General features: G+C 41.0%; 1 protein-coding gene across 1 annotated transcript in view; it reads right to left on the bottom strand.

Annotated features, from left to right (window-relative positions):
• The window catches only part of Esrp1 (epithelial splicing regulatory protein 1), a 69499-nt gene that overhangs the window by 2164 nt on the left and 48645 nt on the right, over positions 1-18690 (bottom strand). Inside the window, exons 14-15 of the mRNA XM_090339073.1 lie at positions 8787-8937; positions 2990-3099 (exon numbers count right to left, since the gene is read on the bottom strand). Coding sequence (XP_090195199.1) covers positions 3025-3099; positions 8787-8937 — 226 coding nt within the window. The 3' untranslated portion in view covers positions 2990-3024. The remainder of the gene's footprint in view (positions 1-2989; positions 3100-8786; positions 8938-18690) is intronic.

The raw sequence follows: 18690 nt of genomic DNA, 5'->3' as shown, positions 1-18690 counted from the left end.
TCTTTGCTACTGAGCTACATCCCAACCCCTCAAATGATTTGTAAGAAAAAAAAAAATTCAAGAAATAATATCATGACAAATAAGCTGTCTGTGCAGGGACTGGTTTACATTGATCAGCATATTTCATTCCAATACATAACCCTTTAGATCATTTTATCCCCACTTGTTTTTACTTACTGATCAACAGATTGTTGAAATATGTGGGCGGGAGTTTGGTCTAAAGGTAGAATGCTTACCTAGCATGCATGAAGACCTTGGGTACCACATACATGGAAAAAAGCAGGAAGTGGTGCTGTGGCTCAAGTGATAGAACTCTAGCCTTGAGAAAGCCCAAGGACAGTGCTCAGGCCCTGAGTATAAGCCCAGGGCTGGCACCAAAAATAGGAAAAAAAAAAAAAAAGAAAAAGAAATATGATCGTAGGGATCAAAGCCAGGTCGTCTCATGTTTCAGGCCAGTGCTCTACCACTATGTTACACTCCAAATCTCTCTAGATGTTTTGAAATAGGCAACTTTAAGCAGATGATGACTGACAGCAGTCACATCTTGATTAGCCATATTCTTCACTATTGTAAATTCATGCAAAAGCTCATAAATATGCTGGGTAAAAATGTGGTGCTAAGGAATGGAAGAGAAGGGCAGGACCAGAGTTCAAGCCATAGCCAACCCTCTACCCCCGCAAAAAAAATACTACTGGATCGTATTTCCAAGTATCAAATAAACATAAATTCATGTTCCAGATAAGTAACAGGAGGGGTAGGGAATATAAATTATCCTTGTGGGAAATTTTCTTTTTTCTTTCTTTTTTTTCTTTTGGTGAGTCATAGGGCTTGATCTGGGCCTGGGTGCTTTCCTTGGTCTCTTCAGCTCCAGGCTACTGCCCTACCCTTGAACCAAGCCCATTTCCTGTTTTCTAGAGGTTAATTGGAGATAATAATCTCAGGTCCTTTTGTGCCACAGCTGGCTTTGAACCTTGATCCTCAGATCTCAGCCTCCTGAGTAGCTAGGATTAAAGGCGTGAGCCACATCACCGCTCTTGTGAAAATTTTTCTGATGTTAGAAGGAAGTGGCCCTATCACTCAAGGGGTAGGGCAGTAGCCTTGAGGTGAAGAGCTCAGGAACTCAGAAAGAGAGAGGGGGATGGGGAGAGGGAGGGAGAGGGAGGAAAGAAGGGAGGGAGGGAGAGAGGCAGAGAGGCAGGCAGGCAGGCAGGCAGGCAGGCAGGCAGGAATAAGCTAGAAAGAATGGCCTCAACCAAAAAAACGAGGTCAACTTCACCAATAATGTCATGTGGTACCATGCATTTCCGATGTCACATGACTAAAATAGGCACATTTCATATCTATGACCTTACTACTTCCATTCACGTAAGTCTCACCAAAAGAAAAATATAAAACAAGCCTAAACTGAAAGTCACCCCACAGAATGCCTCAAAGCAGGGCTAGGAGTTTAGCCTAGTATGCACAAAGACCCGGGTTCATCCTTGGTGCCACATACATAGAAAAAAGTCAGAAACGGTGCTGTGGCTCAAGTGGTAGAGCTCTAGCCTTGAGAAAGTCCAAGGATAGTGCCCAGGCCCGAATTCAAAGCCCAGGACTGACAAAAGAAAAAAAAAATACTCCAAAGCAAGATAACTCAAAACTGAGACAGTTGCCAGATGCTGGTGGCTCACGCCTATAATCCTAGCAGGAGACCGAGATCTGAGGAACATGGTTCAAAAAGCCAGTCTGGGCACTGAAGTCCATGAGGCTCATGAGAAAACAAGAAGTGGCACTGAGGCTCAAGGAATAGAGCTCTAGCCTTCAGCTAAAGAGGTCAGGGACAGTGCCCAGGAGCAGAGAACAAGCCCTACGATCGACCAAAGAGAGAGAGAGCAAGAGAGAGTCATAAAATTAAAAGAAAGACTGAGAAACTAACATAAAACAGAAGTCACTAAGGACACCCATTGCCATGTGGCATCCTGAGCTACAGCCTGGAAATACTGCTAAAATCTTAATTATGTCGATGCCTTAAATAATAGTAAAGGAACAGCTTACATCTGCAATCTACCTGATTCTCAAAAAACAATGTTATTTAAGTAAGCCATATAAATAGCATTTTATGCCCATTTTACAGCAAAAGGAAATGTAATCTCTAGAACAGTGTCATCTCTATGTATGCAAATAAAACACAGGTACAGCCAAGCATAGGGAGATCTAATGATCATGGTTCAAAGCCAGCCCATGGAGTGTTGCCTAGTGGAAGAGTGCTTGCCCAGGATACACGAAACCCTGGATTGGATTCTTCAGTACTACATACAGTGAAAAAAGCACAAGTGGTGGTATGGCTCAAGTGGCAGAGCACTAGCTTTCAGCAAAAGTGCTCCAGGACATTGCCTGGACCCTGAGTTCAAGCATCAGGACAGGTAAAAAAAAAAAACAAAAAACAAAGAAACCTAGCCTAGGCAGGGAAGTCCATTAGATTCTTACCTCCAATTGACCATGAAAACAGCCAAAAGTAGAGCTGTGGCTCAAAGTAGTGGAGCGGAGAAGCTCAGGGCCAGGGCCTAGGCCTTGAATTCAAGTCCCTAGACTGGAATACGCAAGCGAACATACACACACACACACACACACACACACACACACACACACACGCGCTTCAAGAAAAGACATTTGGAACTACTCTGTGGCTGAGTTGTACACTTTTAAATGGTTAAATTTTAAGTTATGTCAAATTTGTATCTTAAAAAACATTCTCGATCTATATTACATATGGTACACTAAGTGAATGTCCAAATATGTTTTCCTTTCCCCAAAATAAAGTACAACTCTCATTCATACCTGTTATATAAAATATTGTTGTTTGGGTTTTTTCCAGCATCCATTCCTTCTAGGTTTTATACACAATTAAAAAGAAAGAAAAACTTTTCATCTGGCTCCTCCTAAAATAACTTCAGATTTATACCAGTTTGGCCCTTTAAAACTTAGCTTGCATGTATGTATATAGCCTTACCTTCTTTTCTGAGGATGTTCTAACTGCTGGGGCCCTTAAATACAAACCCATTCTTTGGGTAGAGTCCTGGCCTGGTCATTTGTGTGTACAAGTCCATCCTCGGTTGCATACTAAAATGCAAGTTAAAAAAATAGGATGAAAAGATGGACAAACTGTCACTCGGGATGGTATCTCAACTAAACATCCAACAAAAGTATAAAATATTTAAACTGTAGAAAAAAAAAACAGGCATATACCACATAAATAACAGTTTACTGCAAACCTTCATTCCTTACTTAACATGAAACTACCCCATCACTGGGAGCAGTGGCTCACACCTGTAATCCTAGCCACTTGGGATGCTGATTTCTGAGGAATGCAGTTCAAAGCCAGCCCAGGCACTAAAGACTATGAGGCTCTTATCTCCAATTAACCACTAGAAAATGGGAAGTGGTGCTGTGGCTCAAGGATTAAGGTTAAGGTTAGCCTTGAGCTGAAGAGCTCAGGGACAGCGCCCAGGGCCAGAGTTCAAGTCCCATGACCGCCTAAAAAAAAAAAATAATAATCTACTGTATGCCAGGAGTTTGACCTAGTGGTAGAGTGCTTTGCCTAGCATGTACCAAGACCAGGGATCAATTCCTTGGTACCACATACACAGGGAAAGCCGGAAGTGGTGTTGTGGCTCAAGTGGTAGAGCAGTAGCCTTGAGAAAGCTCAATGATAGAGCTCAGGCCCTGAGCTCAAGCCCCAGGACTGGCAAAAATAAACAAACAAATAAATAAAGTACTTTATAAAATGATTGATACATATTTTTTTTGTTTGGTTGGTTTTGGGGTTTTGCTTTTGTGCTTTGCTCATACTGGGGACTGAACTCAGGGCCTGAACACTGTCCTTGGGCTTTCCTCAGGGCTAGTGCTCTACCACTTGAGCCACAGCACCACTTCCAGCTTTTCTACGTAGATGGTACTGAGGAATGGAACCCTGGTCTTCATGCATGCTGGCCTAGGCAATCACTCTACCACTACTCCAAACTCCTGACCAAAAATGATGCATTTTATTACTATATATTTAGTTGAGTTTTTGTTTTTTTGATATTTTTCTGATAACATGAGTTGCACTTGCTTGCTAACTCCCTTAGCTAGCATATACCACTTGAACCATACAACTGGCATGGCTTTTTGCTGGTTATTTTGGAGCAACTAGACTCCTCTCTCTGGGCTAGCCTAAAACAAACTCCTCAGGTTTTAGCCTCCTGAATAATCAGGATTAGCACCTAAATTCTATTATCTTTGAAAATACAGCACCAGAGATTATGAACAAATTTCATTTACTTGACCAATTATTTCCTGGGAATTTGTTTTTCATTGTAATTACTACACTTAACTGAACCTTTTTAAGAAATCATCCACTGATTTTGCCATCTTATGACAAAACCAAATCTAATGTATCTGTAATCTCATTGCTGACTGAGAACAGGAATAAACAAGTAAAAAGGCATAGAGTTTAAAATAAGACAGAAAATATGAAGAATGGTAAGAAATTAGGCTAGATATAAAAATTTGAAGGCAGTCCTCATAGCTTCAATAGCACTCCAAGAATGAAGGCAAAATAATTTGACTTTTTTTTGCCAGTCCTGGGGCTTGAACTTAGGAGCCTTAACACTATTCATGGGCTTTTTTCTCAAGGCTAGCACTCTGCCACTTGAGCCACAGCAACACTTCTGGCTTTTCTATGTATGTGTACCAAGGAATTGAACCTGGGTCTACGGGCATGCTAGGCAAGTACTCTACCACTAGGCCAAACTCTCGGCCTATCATTTGACAATCTTTGTACCTCTGATTATACCAAATAACTCTATACTCTAACCTTAAATGACTGCAGAAGTAACGAAACCAGTAAATGCTGCAGACTTCATTTTATCTCACTTTTTTGACACATCAGGTGTTTAGTCACAAATTTTGAAATACATGATTATATGTTTATGAAAATACGGACAAATGCCAGCAATGACATTCTCTTCATACATGCAATTTTGCTTAATAAAAATTACACATAGGGCTAGGAGTGTGGCCTAGTAGTAGCATGTTTGCCTAGCATATATGAAGCCGTGGGTTTGATTACCCAGAACCACACATACAGAAAAAGCCAGAAGTGGCTCAAGTGTCAGAGTGCTACCCTTGAGCAAAAAGTGTCCAAGGACCGTGGGAAAAAAAAATTACATATAAACTGTTAATGTAAGATTGCTTACATTTACTGAATGTGAACATAAATTGGTCAAAAGAAATTAATCTTACTTAAAATTAACACTGAAATATTGCTTGAACTTCCTATTAAGGGATAAGGCAAAACGTTTTCTCTAAGAGATTAAGTAGCCTCCCCCCACTCCCCCTGGTCCTGGTACTTGAAGTCAGGGCCTGGGCACTATCCTTGGGCTTTCTCAAGGTTAATCCTCTACCCCTGAGCCACAGCACCACTTCTGGCTTTTTCTTTTTTTTTTTTTTTTTTGCTTGCCAGTCCTGGGCTTGAACTCAAAACCTGACCACTGTCCTTGGGCTTTTTCAAGGTTAGAGCTCTACCACTTGAGTCACAGCATCACTTTCAGCTTTTTCTATGTATGTGGTACCAAGGAATTGAAACCAGGGCTTCATGCATGCTAGGCAAACACTCTACCACTAGGCCATGCTCCCAGCCCTTAAATAGACTTTTTAATAAGCTTCTACAAAGTTTTATATTCTAACGAATTAGACATGAAGTTAGAAAAATAATGCTTCCCCCTTTAAAGTTCCTCCGAAGACAGCAAAATTGTGTAAAAGTAAAATATCTAACATCACTGATTTTTTTTTTAATTTCTCTGGTACCAGGGCTTGAACTTGGTCTGGGCAATGTTCCTAAATTTTTGTGTTCAAGGCTAGCCATTTGAGCCACAGCTCTACTTCTGGCTTTTTGGGCATGTGATTAGAGATAAATGAATCTTGCAAACTTTCCTGCCCAGGCTAGCTTCTAATTGCGATCCTCAAATCTTAGCATCCTAGTAGTTAGGGTTTATAGGAATGAGCGATCAATACTCAGCACTACTGGTTTCTGAAAGCAACTTTAAGAATGAATACTAATTTCATTTCTTAGATTAAAAATGTATTATGTCAGGCAGTAATAAAAAGTAACTTTGGTCTATCTTCATTCAGCTTTGACTAGTAATTGTACTATCAACGTTCTTTACTTGTCAGAAAATATTTGTGCATATTGAAAGACTTTAAGACAATCACAGGACTTGGTACGTTTGAGGCACTAGCTCCATAAGAAATAATTTTGTATTTTTACTTTTTTTCCCTGCCCGACTTGGGCTAGCACTCTACCACTTGAGCCACACCACCACTTCTGGCTTTTTCAATGTATGTGGTACTGAGGAATAGAACCTGGGTCTTCATGAATGCTAGGCAAGCACTCTTACCCTCAGGCCAAACTCTTGGCCCTATATTTTTACCTTTTAAAAAGAATTTTATTATAAATGTGATGTACAGAGGCAGAGATAATTTTAGTTGACCATAATCCCTCAGCTCATGAATAAAAAGTTCATATATCCATTCCACAAAATTGTGAAAACTGTAGACACAGCTTTTACATACTATGCTGCATATGTCCCGATTAATTGAGAATTTCACTATGCTTCCCAAAACACCTCAACTTTAAAGATTCAAGCTAACTTCAGCTCCAAGAGGAAAGACAGGACAAATATGACAATGAAAAGAATACAGATTACTTTTTGACAGTGAAATAAAGAGATTTTTGGAATTAGGTAACTGATGTAGTAAGAAAATATCCGCTCAGCCAAATTGGCAATGAGCAGATGTTTTTCACTGTCTTGTTTAAAAAAATCATATTTAAAGCTGGGTATAGTGGCTCACAATTGTAATGCTAACTACTCAGGAGGCTGAGATCTGAGGATCGAGGTTCAAAGCCAGCCTTGGCACTAAAGACTGTGAGACTTATCTCCAATTAACCCTTAGATAACAGGAAGTGGTGCTGTGGCTCCAGGGGTAGGTGGTAGCATTGAGCTGAAGAGCTCAGGGACAGCTCCCAGGCTCAGAGTTCAAGCCTCATAACCATCCCTCCCCCCCTAAAAAAATCTAATTTAAAAATAGGATTCTTTAGCTTGTCAGGAAATGGCTAAGGGGTGCAGCAATGGTAGAAAGTAACTGACCAAAGAAAATGTTGCTTCACTAGCATTAATAGACTAGATCATAAGAGGGCCACCAAACACAACCAGGTACAAGTGAATTAGGTAATGTTGCTGGGTGCTGGTGGTTTAGACTTGTGATACTAGGTACTCAAGAGGCTGAGATCTGAGGAATGCAGTTTACAGTTCTCGGGAGCAGGAAAATCAAGTCTATTATACCTTTATCTCTACTCAACTACCAAGAACAAAAGCAAAACAAAACATACATACACACACACACAAAAAAAAAACAAAAGCTATAAACAGAATTGTGGCTCAAGTTGTAGAGCACTCACTAGCCTTTAGCAAAAAAAGCTCTGGACAGCTCCTGGGCCTGGGGTTCATGGCCAGACTTTGGCAGCAAGCAAAACAAAAATAACAACAAACAGGAATTAGGCAGTGTTTTCTTGTTCTTTACATTTTCCCCTTCTTATCCAAGTTTAAGTAACTTTTAAAAAAAAAGAGAGAAAAGAAAAGAAAAACCAAGTCTGGGGATAGAACCCAAGACACTGTACATACTTGCACAAATGCTTGCTTTCTTTTCCTTTCTTTCTTCCTTTCTTCCTTCCTTCCTTTCTTCCTTTCTTCCTTTCTTTCTTTCTTTCTTTCTTTCTTTCTTTTCTTTTCTTTTCTTTTCTTTTCTTTTCTTTTCTTTTTTATGTTCTGGGGCTTAAACTCTGGGCCTTGACACTGTCCCTGAGCTCTTCAGCCCAAAGCTAGCACTCTACCACTTAAGTGCTATTTCTAGTTTTTTGGTGGTTAATTGGAGATAAGAGTCATAGACTTTTGTGCCCAGGATGGCTTTAAACCTTGATCCTCACTCAGGTCTCAGTCTCCTGAGTAGCAACAGTACCCAGTGACAAATGCTTTTTTAGGCTTTTTTTTTTTTGGGGGGGGGGGCACTCCTGGGGACTGAACTCAGGGCCTAGCCTATCCTCAGGCTTTCTTCAAGGCTAGTGCTCTATTACTTGAGCCACAGCACCACTTCCAGCTTTTCTATGTATGTGGTATCCTGGAATTGAACCCAGGTCTTTCTGCATGCTAGGCACTGTATCACTAAGTCAAACACCTGGGCCTTAAGCTACTATTCTTTTTTTTTTTTTGGCCAGTCCGGGGCTTGATATCAGGGTCTGAGCACTGTCCTTGGGCTTTCCTCAAGGCTAGTGTTCTACCCTGAGCCACTTCTGGCTTTTTCCCAGTATGTGGTGCCAAGGCATCAAACCCCAGACTTTGTGCATGGTAGGCAGGCACTCTACCACTAGGCCAAACCTCGGGCTCTAAGCTACTATTCTTGATTAAAACACTTGTACTGCTAGATGCCCTAAAGGACTTTCCAAAAGCAGCACAAGTATCAAAACAACAACAAGTACTAAAAGGTTATGTGAAAAGAATTGAAACTGCCTGAAAATGCCTGAATCTCACCAAGGGGATTGATTTCACGTATGTTCATCAACAATGACCCTAGATTTGCTTCTCCAAGCAAATCCATACACCACATGTACACACAGAAGTTTCAGAAAATCACTTTCTTTCCTGGCTACATTTTTTAGACAGTTCAATTCAATAATAAGGGCACTGAATATTTTTCTTCTTCAATCTACTGACCTGGTAACCTTGGAAGAAATTAAGAATTTCCTTAACTCCAGTATTGTAGGCCAGGCCCTGCATTCTGACCACCGTGCCAGGCTGAGGAGGGACACTGCTAAGGTTAGCAGCTGCAGGGAAGTAGCCAAGACTATTTGGCGAACCTGGGGGGCTAAAGGAAGAGAAAGCACAGTGAACCACAACAGACAATGTTGAGTATTTATTTATTTATTATCTACTTAAGGAAATTGACTTTGTAAAGGTGATCTTTCTTCTACTTCTCAGAGCTATCTTTCCTAGATCAGTAAGGATACCATAGTAGTTCTCTTTCACATTTTACAGAAGTCAAAAGTTAAAAGGGGAATGTGGTGAGCCCAGTAACAAATCCTTCAGCCCTTCAAAGGAGAAGGAGGTGAGAAGAAATCGTCACAGTCACTCAGATACCAAGTACCAATTTCAAAGTTCTGCTCACTGATAATTAACTTGTTAACTACCTGGAATGCTAGGCATAAAAAGGTAGTACAAAAGAAGTAGCAGAACTATTGCCAGAGAGACCAAAAGGAACTATGGCCAGGGCTAAATTTTTTATAAAGAACATTTCTAACCACATATATAAACAAATAAATGCACAGCCCAAGAATGAAGCAAAGACAAGCACACAACATCTTTGAGTTAACTCTTCCAACATGATTTTCCTAATGTGGGAGCAGGTACAGTTGGAAGGGAAGTATAATAAACCATTAACATGACAGGTGAGGGGAAGATTGATAAATAGGTCCTTATTATATCAACTGTAGCAACTATTTCCAAAGAACACAAGCGAAGTGAGCACCTAATTTTTGTGATTCCAGTGATCACCTTAATTTCATCAGCAGTTTATCAAGTGATTTAAACAGCTTAATATTTAGTTTCATTCTAGCTTCCACCCAATGTATTTTCTAACATTACTGGTAACCAGACAAACATAATCAGAGCTACTCAGGAACCAGAAATTAGAGAATCTCTGTTCAAAACCAGTCAAGACAAAAAAAAAAATCAGAATCTCTATCTTCAATAAGCCAGCAGAATACTGGATAAAGGCACGGTTAAAGTGGACAACACTACTAGTATACAAATAAAATATATACACACATGGAAAGATCTGCTAAACTTATTGACTGAAAGATCACTTTCTTACCAAGGTAAGCTCATTCCCTTCAGTTTTCTGAGTAACTGTCCCATTTCAAATGCAAGTAAACATATAGGAAGGCACTGAAAGTCTTTCAGCTATCTATCGTATATAATCACAGTTGACAAGGTAATGAAGGTGGTAATGGGTGGGCCATTATACTCCTTTCCTCATCACTGAGATAGGAACTCAGGGCCATCTGCTTACTAGGCAGGCATTCTACCAGTTGAGCCATATACCAACTCCAGTCTCAGACTTTTTTTGGTTGGTTTGTTCATTTGTTTTTGTCTGCTTCTGGGCTTGAACTCACAGCCTGGTTGCTATTTATGAGCTATTTTGCTCAAGGATAGTGTTCTACCACTTGAGCCAAAGCTGTACGTACAGCTTTTTGGTACCTAACTGATATGAGTCTCAAAGATTCTCTTCCACATCTAACTTCGAACCATGATTCATAGATCTCAGCCTTCTGAGTAGCTAAGCTTACAGGCATGAGCATCAATGCCCAGCAAGAGCCTGTTCTCACCAAATGAAAAATAAACAAACATAGCTGGGTGCCGGTGGCAATCCAAGTGATGTGAACAAAATTCAAAGTTGAAATCATTGCTTAGCAACTCCATGTCAACTTAAAGACTAAAAGAGATAGGTAATGGTATATTTTGCTCTGATTAGAATGTTGGTCCTCCTTCAGCCACATGTTGTCATTTTTGTAGAGGGAGATCTAGAAACTTAAGGCTTAAGTAAATTTCCAAATGGACACACATGCTAGTTAGCACTCAGCAAAATAAGGAGCCCAAGAATTATCAGCTTCTAGTTCAAACTCCCTCCTATATAATTCCACTTATTCAAAGATAAATCCACAAAGACCACCAAGACATCTACAGATGTCATTCCTACACACACTTTCCCAGACAAGATACATATTTACTTTCACCAAGCTGTCCTGGCATGTTCTACTATCATGCCTAAAGATCTTCTAAAAATTAGACTTGGGATCTCTAGGATAATCAAAATATAATCTAGATAAGAAAAACCAAATAAGGTGGACACTGCTGGCTCCAGACTATAATCCTAGCTACTTAGGAGGCTGAGATCTAAGGATAAGAGTTCAAAGCCAGCCTGGGCAGGAAAGTTTATGAGACTCTTATCTCTAATTAAATATCAGAAACCTGCAAGTAGAGCTATTGCTTAAAGTGACAGAGTTGCAGTCTTGAGCGTAAAACCTTAGGGATAGTATCCAGGCCCTGAGTTCAAGCCCCATGACTGACACTAGAGATGTAAGATTATAAAGAACAACTATATTTAATTTCTTTCTAAGGTAACACTTATTCCAAATGATTAATCATGGTCTGTGTGCCTGTCCTAATTTTGTATACCTATGATTAAATATCGCACACAAGGAACCAAAAGATAAATGAAGTAACCTGTACATCTAAAGTTCTCAAGGTTAAGACATTTCCATCAACCTGAATTCTAAATTCCAAGATTTCTTGTGGGTTATAAGACAGAAAACATACATACATACATACATACATACACACACACACAAACACACGTACACCAGCATACAAAGCATGTGTGCACACAGACGACAGTAAAAATGAGTAATTTATAGGGAAAAAAAACCTACAAAGGGACTTGTATTTAGAAATCCAGAAGGAACTTACTAAAAAAAACAAAACAACAACAAAACCCCACAAATACTAAAGTACATGAGCAGGCTCAATAAATCAGTAAGATACAACCTAAGGTTGAATAGCAGCGACTCACACCTGTAACCTTAGCTACTCAGGATGAGGTCTAAGGATCGCAGTTCAGAGCCAGCACTGGCATGAAAGTCCCTGAGACTCTTATCTCCAATTACCCACCAGAATACCTGAAGTGGCGCTATGGCTCAAGTGGAAGAATGTCAGCCATGAGCTGAAGAGCTCAGAGACAGTGCCCAGGTCTAGAGTTCAAGCCCATGGAGGGGAGGAGGGGAGGAAGGAAGAAGGGGAAAGGGGGGGGAGCAGAGAGGAAGGGGAGAGGGAAAGAGAAAGAGAGGGGAGAGGGAGGGAGGGAGGGAGGGAGGGAGAGAGAGAGAGAGAGAGGGGAAGAGAAGAGAACTAACTACATGTTGTATTAAAATCCTTTTCTAAAACTAAAGATAATTTGAAAGAGCCAGAGAGATAGAGGAAGGATGGCAAGAAAAATGTGAGTTGTGAGTGGGGCTTCCAAAGATTTTTCTTGTTCCCCCCTGCCCCCCGGGGGGCCTGGCCTGGGTGATGTCCCAGAGTTCTTCAGCTCAAGGCTACTGCACTACCCCTTGAGCAACAGCGCCACTTCCAGTATTCTGGTGGTTAATTGGAGATTGAGAGTCTCGGGGACTTTCCTGCCAGGGCTGGCTTTGAACCTCGATCCTCAAATCTCCCCCACCTGAGTAGCTAGGATTATAGGCATGAGCCACAGTGCCTAGCTCTTTGTTGCTTTTTTCTACCAGTACTGGAGTTTAAACTCAGGGCCTTAGCACTGTCCCTGAATTAAAGTTCCAGTTCCAGATTCTTTACTGGTTAGAGATAAGAGTCTTTGAGGTACCAATGGCTCGCATCTGTAATCCTAGGGACTCAAGAGGTTGTGATCTGACACTCATGGTTCAAAGCCAACCTAGGCTGAAAAGTCCCTGTGAGACTCTCCAGAAAACCAGAAGTGGCACCATAGAGCAAAGTGGTGGAGCCGCTAACCTTGCATGAAAGACCTCAGGAACAGCGACCAGACCCCGAATTCAAGCCCCATGACTAATCAAAATAATAATACAAATAATAAATAATAAATCTCACAAACTTTTCTGCCACAGTTGGTTTCAAACTGTGAGGTTCAGAACTCAGCTTGAGCATCTAAGATTACAGGCATTACCATACCCATGCTAGGTGCCTAAGATTTAAATTAGGAGAGTAACAGAGGATCTCAGCTGTGAAGACTTGGATGACTTTGGGCAATTGCTGGGTCTAGCGTGGTGTGCAGCAAACCATGAACTGGACTAGGGTTGAAGGGTGGGCTCAGAACAGGGCCTGCCTGATGAGTGTTAAACTCAAAGAGTTCACACCCCAATAGCACTGGGGAAAACAAACAGATTTAACACTACCCAATACATGTGTCAAGGACTTACTTCAGTCTTTTTTGCTTGATTTTCCTAGTCCTGGGGCTTGAACTCAGGCCCTGAGCACTGTCCTTGGGCTTTCTCGAGGATAAAGCTCTATCACTTGAGCCACAGTGCCACTTCTGGCTTTTTCTTTGTATGTGGTACAGAGGAATCAAACCCAGGTGTTTGTGCCTGCTGGGCAAGCACTATACCACTAGGCCAAACTCCCAGCCCCAAAATGCAGCTTTTTGATATGACAATATGTATCAAAAACGTGCACAGGGGACATTAAGACTGAAGTAGAGGGGCCAGGAGTTTGGCCTAGTGGTAGAATGCTTGCTTAACATGCACGTAAACCACATATTAGTACCACATATGTACTACATACATTTAAAAAAAAAAAAAAGGGCCAGAAGTCTGGCCTAGTGGTTAAAGTGCTTGCCTAGCATGCATGAAGACCCGGGTTCGATTCCTTGTTACCACATACATAGAAAAAAGCCGGAAGTGGTGCTGAGGCTCAAGTGGTAGAGCTCTAGCCTTGAGAAAGTCCAAGGACAGTGCTCAGGCCCTGAGCTCAAGCCCAGGACTGGCAAAAAAAAAAAAAAAAAGCTGGAAGTGGCACTGGTGCTCAAGTAAGTGGTAGAGCTCTAGCCCTGAGAAAGTCCAAGTACAGTGCTCAGGCCCTAAGCTCATGCACAGGCCTGGCAAAAAAAGAAAAAGAAAAAAAAGCAACAGCAGCTACATTTCCCTCTTTTCTTTTGAAAATAATGTTTTCCAATTCAACCTGCTCACAGCCTTTTATACTTATTACAATTGCAACTTAATTGCCTAAGATTCAAATGACTACTGAAATATTCCTATCTGTATTTTCCCCAAGATCTTATATTATCCAATTTTGTATCAAACCATGTGTCATAATATCACACAAAAGTCTGCTGCATGAACAAGGGAAGATAAATATACTGGGGCTCCAAAATGCTCGCCACATCAAAACACTCAAATTACACTCTCAAAAAATTAGCTTCAGGCTGGGCAACAGTATCTCATATCAGTAATTCTAGCTATTCTGGAGGCTGATATCTGAAGATCATGGTTCTAAGTCAGTCCAGGCAGAAAAGTCTGTTGGACTTTGTGTATATGCATGCATACGCCAGTCCTGGGGCTTGAGCTCAGGGCCTGAGAGCTGTTCCTGAGCTTCTTTTGCTCAAGACTAGCAATCTACCTCTTGAGCCACAGCCCTACTTCTCATTTTTCCTGTTTATATGGTACTGAGGAATCAAACCCAGGGCTTCATGCATGCTAGCATGCTAGGGAAGCATTCTACCACTAAGCCTCATTCCTAGCACCTGAGAGATGGATTTTTTCATGGGTCCCGGGAATTGAATTAGGCCTGGGCACTGTCCCTAAGCTCTTTAGCTCAAGGCTACCATCCTACCCTTTTTATAAGAGGTTAATGGAAGAATGCAAGACTAGAGTCTTAAGTCTTTTTGTGTCAGGGATGGCTTTGAACCTTGATCCTCAGATCTCAGCCTTCTGAGTAGCTAGAATTACAGGTTTGAGCCACCCATGCCTAGCTCCCTGTGAGACTATTATCTCCACTAAACTACCAATAGAGCCAAAATTAAGCCAGCACGATGGCTCCCGCATATAATCCTAGCTTCTCAGGAGGCAGAGATATGAGGAGGTTGAAAGATCTGAGGTTCAAAGCAAGCCCAAGCTCTACAGTCCATGAGACTCTTATCTCCAATTAACCACTAGAAATGGAAAATGGTGCTGTGACTCCAGGGGTAGGGCAGTAGAATTCAGTAGAGTTCAAGCTCCACGACTGACCCTACTCCCCCCCCCCCCAAAAAAAAAGGCCAATAGTAGAGCTGTGGCTCCAGTAGTAGAGTGCTAGCCTGGATATAAAGGAGCTCAGAAATCTCATACAGGTCCTAAGTTCAAGCCCCAGAATTGGTCCCCCAAAATAAAATAAGAACAAAGTAAGCTTCATGTAACCTTACCCCATTTATAATAATAAATTAAAATAGTCTTAATCATATTTTTTAATGCTATCAGGTAACTTTCCAAAATAAAGATGGTAAGATATGACAGTATTTGTAATGTGAAGGTTGGCTATCTCTCTAGATAAGACACAAGCATTATCTATCTTGTTACAGAAGAAGGTTAAGTAATCGGGACATGAAAGAAATATTTTCTCTCCTGTGGAAGAAGTCACAACACATAGGAAGGCTTGAAAAGTCCTACAGAAAGAAATCTGCTTCCCACTGCTTTGAAACAACACAGAACCATTCTTTAACAATTCATTAACATCCTTACTGTAACAAAGCCATGTATTTCAAAACTGACAATAAGCATATTTATTCAGTCCTTGCAGTTAGAAAGTCTGGACTTGTTTTCAAGAAAAACTGACCTACATGAACTTTTGAATTTTCATCTGAAATCAACAATCTAAGGAAAATTAATTTTGTAATAGTTTCATTAACTTCTTTTTGCTCTCTGGACTGACAGTTCTGTTAGTTCTTCTCAAAGGCCTTTGTGCGACAGGGTGACTTGTTCTTTTCTTGAGACAGGTTTTAAATACTTGTATTTAATATATTATTATAATTAATATATCATATATATGCCAGAGGTTATGTTTGAACTCGAGATGTTCCTGCCTCAGCCTCTTCAGTGCTGGGATGACAATCACTATGTCACCTAGCACTTAGGACTTTCAATATTTATGTTTACTCTCTTCTTTAAGATTCTAGTGTTCCAGGGGCCGGGAGTTTAGCCTAGTGGCTAAAGTGCTTGCCTAGCATGCATGAAGACCCGGGTTCGATTCCTCGGTACCACAGACACAGAAAAAAGCCGGAAGTGGTGCTGAGGCTCAAGTGGTAGAGCTCTAGCCTTGAGAAAGTCCAAGGACAGTGCTCAGGCCCTGAGCTCAAGCCCAGGACTGGCAAAAAAAAAAAAAAAAAAAAAAAAAAAGATTCTAGTGTTCCAGTATGTTCTCAGGTGTACATAGTGTCAACAATGTAACAAGCTTCTCCAAGCATGACCATCTACCACTGAAAAAAGTTCCAAGTGTTTAAGAACTATTTTATGTAATAGTGAACTTATAAACTGTTAGAAACATTTAATTAGTAATTATACTTAAATACACTCCAATTTGGGCTGGGAATTTGGCTTTGTAGTAGAGTACTTGCTTAACATGCATTAAGTCCTGGGTTCAATTATTCAGTATCACGTAAACAGAAAAAGCCTGAATTCATGCTGTAGCTCAAGTGGTAGAGGGCTAGCCTCGAACAAAAAAGAAACTCAGGGATCATGTGCAGGCCCTGAGTTCAAACTCCAGTTACATCAGAATTTAAAAAGAGAAACCATATACTACAATCATAATGTATTTTTAAAAAATCTACCATGTGAGTAGGGAATAGAGCCCTGTGGTAAAGTGTTTGACTAGCATGTGGGAAGCCTTGGGTTTGATTCCCCAGTACCACATACACTGAAAAATCCCGAAATAGTGATGTGGCGCAAGTGGTAGGGCACAAGCCTTGGTAAAGTGCAAGGACTGGGGGCTGGGAGTTTGGCCTAGTGGTAGAGAGCTTGCCTAGCATGCATGAAGACCCAGGTTTGATTTCTCGGTACCACATACATAGAAAAAGCTGGAAACGGTGCTCAATTGGCAGACCTCTAGTCTTGAGAAAGCCCAAGGTCAGTATGCAGGCCCTGAGTTCAAGCCCCAGGACGGCTGAGTTGGGGACAGCCTCAAGTATGTGCACAGCAAACACAAAGCCTGGGTTGAAAAAAAAAATCGAAGAAACTAATCTAAAAAAAAAAAAAAAGCATTATGTTGCAAAGCTAATTTTTATTTGGAAAATATTCTTGTTGCTACACTAAAGGTACAAAAGGATCAAAAAAGAATTGATAGGTTTGTAAAAAAGACGTAACATTTTGATTTTAATAAACAAACGGGGGGGAGAAAGTGGGAGAAAAACTATGTAGAGGGTGGCAATGTTTGACAGTAAATGTACTCATTACCTTATGTATACCATCCTTAACAATTTTTTTTTTGGTTTTTTGTCAGACGTGGGACTTGAACTCTGGGCCTAGGTATTGTCCCTGAGCTCTTCAACTCAAGGCTATTGCCCTATCCCTTAAGCCATAGCACCACTTCTGGTTTTCTGGTGACTAATTGGAGTAAAGGGTCTCATGGAATTTTTAGTGCTCAGGCAGGCTTTGAACCATGATCCTCAGACCTCAGCCTCCTGAGTAGCTAGGATTTCAGGCATGAGCCACTGCATCTGGCTAGCAATTTTTTCTTTCTTTTTTTTGTGAGTCATGGGGTTTGAACTAGACCTGGACACTGTCCCTGAGCTCTTCAGCTCAAGGCTACCATCCTATCCTTGTGCCAAGCCCCACTTCCCATTTTCAAAGTTCTTTTGTGCCTGGGCTGGCTTTGAACCTTGATCCTCAGATCTCAGCCTCCTAAGTAGCTAGGATTACAGGCATGAGCCACCACGCCCCCAGCTAACAAATTTTAAAACAAAACAGAACAGTGTAGAGCCAGATACCAGTGGCTCATGCCCTCAGTCCTATTCAGGAAGCTGAGATATGAAATCTGACATCTCAGTTCGAAGCCATCGCTTACAGCAAGTCCATTAGTCTCTTATCTCCAATTAACCACCAGAAAAATTGAAGTGGTACTGTGGCTAGTGGCAGAGCACTAGCCTTAAGCTTTGCTCAGGGACAGTGCCACGGCCCTGAATTCAAACCCGATGACTAACAGAAAAAGAAACAAGAAAACAATTCTAGTAGCAAGCAAAACACAGTGTGATCCATAATCTTTGTGAGTATCCTTGCTTAGCCTCCCAAGAAGCTGGGATTCTAGGTATGCAATACTATGCCAGATTGACATTTGTGTTACTTAGTAAAGTCACAGGAGATGACAATTTCTTAAGAATATTCACAAAAGCAGACTTCTTTCATATCATTTCCCTCAAACAAATCAAAGCCTCTTGAGACTAGGAAGTGAATAAGTTGCCAAGTATTTCTACTGGGATAAGTTAGGGCAGTGTATATTTTCTCTATCATTTGTTTAAAGTGCATAATCTAGGCATTGGTGGCTCATGAATATAACTTTGGCTACTCAGGAGGCTAAAGACTGAAGAGCACAGTTCAAAGCCAGCCTGGGCAGGAAAGTCTATGAGACTCTTATTTCCAATTAGCTACCAAAAAAAACCCCAAACCAAAGCAAAAGCAAACCAACAAACAAAAAACAGAAGTAGTGCTGGCAGAGTACTATCCTTGAGCAAAAAAGCTTAGACAGAGTGCCAGGCGCAGAGAAGAATCCTCAAGACCAGCAATATGGAAGACCTCAGCATAATGGTAGAATACTTGCTTAACATATGCAAGGCTTCAGATTGGCTCCTCAGCACAATTTCCTGAAAACAGAGGTGAAACTATATTCTTCTTTATAAAAACTCAATTATAAAAACAAACTAGGGGCCAATAGTTGAGCCTACTGGTAGAGTGCTTGCCTAGCATGCACGAAGACCTGGGTTCGATTCCCCGGTACCACATACATAGACAAAAAGAAGAAATGGTGCTTTGGCTAAAGTGGTAGAGCGCTAGCCTTGAGAAAGCACAAGGACAGT

Source organism: Megascapheus bottae, chromosome 9 (assembly GCF_031878675.1).
Source record: "Megascapheus bottae isolate mThoBot1 chromosome 9, mThoBot2.hap1, whole genome shotgun sequence".
NCBI classification, from domain to species: domain Eukaryota; kingdom Metazoa; phylum Chordata; class Mammalia; order Rodentia; family Geomyidae; genus Megascapheus; species Megascapheus bottae.
Note: the sequence above shows the minus strand (reverse complement) of the source record. Positions and strands in the feature narration are given on the sequence as shown.